The sequence below is a fragment of the Poecilia reticulata genome, unplaced genomic scaffold (genome assembly GCF_000633615.1).
Source record: "Poecilia reticulata strain Guanapo unplaced genomic scaffold, Guppy_female_1.0+MT scaffold_830, whole genome shotgun sequence".
Lineage (NCBI taxonomy): Eukaryota > Metazoa > Chordata > Actinopteri > Cyprinodontiformes > Poeciliidae > Poecilia > Poecilia reticulata.
This window is the reverse complement of record NW_007615574.1, coordinates 265-7,070: the sequence shown is the minus strand read 5'-3', so window position 1 is coordinate 7,070 and position 6,806 is coordinate 265. Positions and strand designations below refer to the sequence as shown.

Below are 6,806 nucleotides of genomic sequence, written 5' to 3'. Positions count from 1 at the left end.
TTTAATTTACTATGAGTAAATTTAATTGAATTGACAGATACAACTTATGGCCAAAAACATTTCATCCCAGGGAAAATAAAGTAAAAAACTGAAATATTATTATACTCTGCTAATAATTCACTGTGGGAAATGTTTGACTGTTAATGTTTTTTTATATTTGCTGATGTTTTTCCTGCACTAAAAGAGCAAAATTATTTAGCTAAGTAAAGCGTTTGTTCTTGATTCATTTTAAACAAATTCTTCCCTCAACTTGTTTAGTTAATATTTACATGTTAAATGCTCCTGGATGTGGATAATTTCTGTTTCTTTAACAGATTTTATTGTGTGAAAACTGAAAGACTTTTAGATTAAATATTTCAGAAAACTGAGGTTTTGATTTTTCTGACCTCTGCTGTTAAAATATTGAACTGCTCTGATGTATTTTCTGACAAAGACACACGTTTCGGTTCATGCATCATTTAATTCCATTTTTATGCATTTAAATTATCTAAATAAATTGTCAGTATTTGTAGTGATTGAAGTAATTCCCTGTTTTCTTCTTCGTGGAAGTGGTCAGTTCACAGCTTTAAGGTCATTCAATGTCAATTTTATTTATAAAGCACTTTAAAAACAGATAACTGCACCAAAGTACTGGGCAATATTCATAAAACTCAGATAAAAACACTTAATAAAACAAAAAAACATTTGCTGTAAAACAATCAATGAAAGTGTTATTTTGATGTTCATTCTAATTAAGTGACTAAATTTAAAGTAAAGTTAAATGAACACAAAAATGACAAAACGTTTTGTTTTGATGCACTAAAACAAAAAGCAAACATGTCTTATTCTGTTTCCTGAGGCTTCTTTAGCTTGACAAAGAGACTTATGAAGGTCAGGATGAAGATAAATCCTCAGAATAAACATTATTTACTCTAATCAGTTATTTACATTACAGTTAAAACATTTGTTCCTGGTTGGTGTTGGAGTTCATTTAATGAATCACATCCTGGACATTTCTAAAACAGTCCTGACATGTAAAAGTCAAATGACTGCTGAGTTTAAACTTTTCTTCATGCATCATGTAGCAAACATTTCTGCTGCTTTATTTCCTCAAAATGTTTTTTGTCCTGAATCAGAAAAATGTCTGAATGTTTCCTCTGAGTCTAATGAACTGACTGAACTACTGATAATTTTATTTCCTCACATCATGTAGAACAACTGAAGTTGATCTGTTTCTGTCTCAGTGGTTAAATCAGATTCATGTCTCCATTTTTTCAAGTTGTTTTTTAATTTCCTCTACATTTTTCTCTACTTCCTTTTTCCTCTCCTTCACCTCATTAAATGTTCTCTCTATTAGTTTCTCTGTCTTCAGTTCCACATGTTGATGATCTTGTTTCCTCTTATCCAGTTCCTCTAGACTCTCTGTAATCATATTCTTCAGTTTTATGTATCCTGTTGCTCTCTTCTCCATCAAGTTCCCCGTCTGGTTTCGTTCTTCATCAATAAGTGAGTTAAGCTTCTCCTCATCCTCCTCAATCATTCTCTCTGTCTTCTCTTTTTGATCACTGAGTTGTTTTCTCTGCTCCTTCAGTTCCTCTGACATCTCTATTAATGCTTTAATCAGCTGATCAAAGATTCTCTGATCCTCATTTCTACGTTTTATCTCTTCCTCAAGCTTTGATTTCTTCTCAGACAAATTCTCCTTTTCTTTTATCATGAGCTTCTTCTCCTCTTCATTCACTTTCACTTTTAGCTTCTTCTTTGCTGCAGAAAAAAGAAAAACACAAAATTAATGGTTTGCATCAGTTGAGTTTCTAATTAGCAAAACAAATACTTCAGAAAAATTTATTTATTCTGGGTCTGTTTAAAAAAGTATCTTTAGCACAAGATTAAAAATAAAACCTCTTTTAATGAGAAGAAACTCACTAATGATAAATTAACTCACATATTTCAGTTTTCCTCCATATCCAGATAAAAGCAGCAGCTCCAATCAGAAGAGTGAAAACCAGAATCACAATAAAGCCGATAGAAACGCTGCAGTCAGGCTGAGGAATGAAGAAACCGTCTGAAACAGAGTCATGAACAGTTTAATTTAGAAATRAYATCWGAAGTGTTGAAAGTGTTTTAGTTTCCTACCTGGAACATGAATGTGTGTCTCTCTGCTCTGGTTGACGTCTCTCTGCTGGACTCTGCAGGTAAAGTTGTTGTTGTTTCTCTTCTCTACAGTCACTCTGCTGCTAACAGTGTAAACACCATCAGGATCTGTGCTTTTCTCTGCAGGTCCAGCAGACATGATGTTTCYGTCTCCGTCCAGCCAGAACATCTCAGGTTCTGGATACCAGCCTGCAGCGCTGCAGTCCAGCATCACTCCACTGCTGCTGACGTCCAGTCCAGATAAACTGACACCAGGTGAGGAGGCGGAGCCTGATGGTCAGAGAGCAGAGATGTGATATTATTATTTTATGCCATGCAGGATGATAGTTCATAGGAACCATGCATGAAAACCAATTTAATCTAGACTCTAGTTTTAAATCTAAATGTGGGAAAAACAGACTAATTATGCCTCATGCTTTCTTAATTCCTGTCTCTTTGGCCGTGTTAAAAGGAATGTCTGTAATTTTAGCAAATACAATCCCTATAAATCCATTTAATAAAAATAATACAGCTGAAAATGCTGTAGGTACCACTTTCTGCCAGCAGGAGGCAGAATATAGACTAGAACACATTTTACATGTGTAAGTAAATCATTAACACCAGTTTAACAGAGTGAGTTATTTGGAGATCAATAAATCAAGACACAATACACACCAAATATATGTTAACCTATTCTAACATGTATACATTACCTGTAAATACTGATTAAAAAAAAAATTAATTGTAAAATAAATCTATATTTAAAAAATGTTATTTTCCTGAATCTGTTATTTTGTATTCCTTTCATTTTAGTCTTTAATAAACCAAACTTTGAATGTAACTTTATATTTTGGTTGTTTGCATCATTTAGAAATATTACATCAGATTTTACAATCGGTCAATCAGTACTTAGATTTTTACCAAATACTTTTTTACTCGAGTAATTTCTTGGAAAGCTACTTTTTACTTTTTACTTGAATAAAAATATATTGAATTAGTTCTACTCTCACTTTAGTACAATATAGAGCTGAAAACAGATCCTAAAATAATCATAAAAGCTCAGCACAATAATTATCACATCCCCCAGCAAAAAAATAAAAAATAAAATAAACTAGAAAATATTGCTTTGTGTTTTTTTACCAACAAGCAGGTCGACATAATATTCTTTCATCTCTTTTGGGTTGTAGCATCTGAATCTCCCGTTGTCAGAGTGTTTTACTCCCGTCAGTCTCAGTGAAACGTCTCCGTCTCTCAGTCTGTCTGTGAACAGAGACGTTCTTCCCTTGAACTCCATGTTTTTCTCATTTACATTTTCACTCCCTTCAAACCACATGAACACAAATCTGGGGWTWAGRTCCWGYCTCCCCCATTCCAGCACCAACTCATCGGGGTTCACAGAAACTCCCAGGTGACACGGTAAAACCACATCATCACCGAGCATCGCTGCAACGAGCCGAGGACGCTCCGNCGCTGCAGTCCAGCATCACTCCACTGCTGCTGACGTCCAGTCCAGATAAACTGACACCAGGTGAGGAGGCGGAGCCTGATGGTCAGAGAGCAGAGATGTGATATTATTATTTTATGCCATGCAGGATGATAGTTCATAGGAACCATGCATGAAAACCAATTTAATCTAGACTCTAGTTTTAAATCTAAATGTGGGAAAAACAGACTAATTATGCCTCATGCTTTCTTAATTCCTGTCTCTTTGGCCGTGTTAAAAGGAATGTCTGTAATTTTAGCAAATACAATCCCTATAAATCCATTTAATAAAAATAATACAGCTGAAAATGCTGTAGGTACCACTTTCTGCCAGCAGGAGGCAGAATATAGACTAGAACACATTTTACATGTGTAAGTAAATCATTAACACCAGTTTAACAGAGTGAGTTATTTGGAGATCAATAAATCAAGACACAATACACACCAAATATATGTTAACCTATTCTAACATGTATACATTACCTGTAAATACTGATTAAAAAAAAAATTAATTGTAAAATAAATCTATATTTAAAAAATGTTATTTTCCTGAATCTGTTATTTTGTATTCCTTTCATTTTAGTCTTTAATAAACCAAACTTTGAATGTAACTTTATATTTTGGTTGTTTGCATCATTTAGAAATATTACATCAGATTTTACAATCGGTCAATCAGTACTTAGATTTTTACCAAATACTTTTTTACTCGAGTAATTTCTTGGAAAGCTACTTTTTACTTTTTACTTGAATAAAAATATATTGAATTAGTTCTACTCTCACTTTAGTACAATATAGAGCTGAAAACAGATCCTAAAATAATCATAAAAGCTCAGCACAATAATTATCACATCCCCCAGCAAAAAAATAAAAAATAAAATAAACTAGAAAATATTGCTTTGTGTTTTTTTACCAACAAGCAGGTCGACATAATATTCTTTCATCTCTTTTGGGTTGTAGCATCTGAATCTCCCGTTGTCAGAGTGTTTTACTCCCGTCAGTCTCAGTGAAACGTCTCCGTCTCTCAGTCTGTCTGTGAACAGAGACGTTCTTCCCTTGAACTCCATGTTTTTCTCATTTACATTTTCACTCCCTTCAAACCACATGAACACAAATCTGGGGATAAGATCCTGTCTCCCCCATTCCAGCACCAACTCATCGGGGTTCACAGAAACTCCCAGGTGACACGGTAAAACCACATCATCACCGAGCATCGCTGCAACGAGCCGAGGACGCTCCGTCTGCAGGGACTGACCTGGAGAGGAAAACACAGTTTGAGATTTTACTGTAAGATAAAAAGCTTTATAAGTTTTCTCAGTCAGAGATTTTTTTCTTCCAAGTGTCTCATTTCTTTATAATACATAAATTAACTCAGATCTTTTAACAGTAGCTAATGTTTCGTTCTCTCAACAGGCAGAATTGTCATTGCCAGTATTTTTTTAATAAGTTACCTTTGCAGGTGAATCCCAGGAGAAGGAAACCGAACACAACGACTTTGATTGAAGGTTTTAGAGAGAAACTCTGAGGCTCGAGAAACATCCTGGAGATAAAACAAGTGTTAGAAGAAAACAAAGTTTATCACATTAAAAAGTAAAGTATAATAATTTACATTTTAGAAAAGTAGGATTACCTTCCTGAATGCATCGTCTCCTTTGTTCTCTATGAACTGCAGAGGTCAAAGGTCTCTGATAAAACGACAGTAAAACAGGTGTGGTTCAACTGGAGCAGTTAGATCAGGAAGTGAACATGTCAATGAACTACAGAATGAAGTTAGTCTGTCCACATCTGATGTTCTCTTCAATTTATGTAGTTTTCTTTTAGGACATGAATCTGTCGCCATTTTAAAGCTTTGAAGGTCAAAGGTCAACACTGCTGGTAGCCATTTGGTGCTCTGAGCTACTTTGCAGTCAAAAACACACAACCTGTGGTAAACATCTGTCTGTTTTATACATTTATTTATTATTTCTATTGTAAATATGCAGAACAGAAAACAGGTTTCATATTATTTTACATAATATTATAAATAGACTTAAATTTTGCTCAAAGTAAATAATTTGTGAAGCGAACTGGACATGTGGTTCTATCTCATGTTTTTATTTATTCAAAGAAGATCATTGAACTGCTTTGCTGCCTTTTTTGTCTACAAATGGGAAAATATATTTTATTATTCTTCCTTATTATTTCCCACTCTACATGAAGTTAAAAGTTTGTAATGGAATCAAAAGTGGGCCAAACTGCTCTACAGCGCCCCCTAGACTGAGAAAGGCCAAACTGTACATCATCTGATCTGAAGCTGGGTGTGTTGGTAGATTCATCCTAATTAAGAAAAAATGAATATATTGAAAGTATTTTCTAAAATGTAAAAATCTCTAAAGAAGGGTTATAATGGAATTTGACTGAACTCCATATTGGTGTGTATTGATCATTTTAATGATGTCACATGACTAAATGTGATGTATGTTGCTGGTTGTTTTCTGCCATGGTGTCTGAAGCTCTTGTATTTACTCCAGGGCTGAATATCAGACTCTGCAGGCCTTTAACTGTGACTGGTTCAGCTTCCTGTATCTGCTGCTGCTGTTCTCCACATGCTGTATTTAATATCTTTCACTGGAAATGTATTCATAAAACAGACAGATGTCAACGGTGATCAATACTGTTGATTTTTCACAAAAAAACCCCAAAAGATATACATTTTGCATGATCATGCATTAGCTGTTCACCTGACTGAAACTGGCTGCATGGAGGAAAACAGTCGATCATTTAAAGGAAACGTCTGCAGAGCTACAGCTGATTTCTACTGCATTTTACTGACTGTATGCAGAGTGCAGAGCTGAAAGTGTTTTARAAGGTGCAGCACAGAGTCAGTGGGCTGCTCAGTTATTTCTAGAAATACAGATTCAACCTGCAGCCCTGAAATAATCCAGACAGGAAGAGGAAGTCCTGACCAACGTGACGTTTACGTGTCGGTGTGAAGATCTTCACTCCAGTAACGGTGAGCATCATGGAGGTTACATCTGTCTGCTTCTGTAAGTATAATGTTAAATATAATGTTAAATAATCAGCTTCTATCAGTTTATATTTTMTACATATTTATATTTTTATATCCATCTCTTTTTAATGTGTTTGTAGTGATGAACATGTTGGTTCTGCTGACTCAACAAACTGAACTCACTGAAAAACTTGGTGAGTCGTTTARCATCACAAATATGTTATTA

The 6,806-nt window shown here is 34.7% G+C and overlaps 1 protein-coding gene across 1 annotated transcript; it reads right to left on the bottom strand.

The window, feature by feature from the left end:
- Positions 1 to 821: 821 nt before the first annotated feature.
- On the bottom strand, positions 822 to 5,235 carry LOC103461240 (butyrophilin subfamily 1 member A1-like). Its single transcript, XM_008403559.2, has 9 exons — positions 5,222 to 5,235; positions 5,043 to 5,131; positions 4,505 to 4,846; positions 3,547 to 3,655; positions 3,253 to 3,455; positions 2,116 to 2,403; positions 1,925 to 2,044; positions 1,292 to 1,743; positions 822 to 848 (listed from the first exon to the last, which is right to left on the bottom strand). Exons 1-9 carry the CDS (start codon positions 5,233 to 5,235, stop codon positions 822 to 824), a joined length of 1,644 nt encoding a protein of 547 aa, XP_008401781.2.
- Positions 5,236 to 6,806: the final 1,571 nt, after the last annotated feature.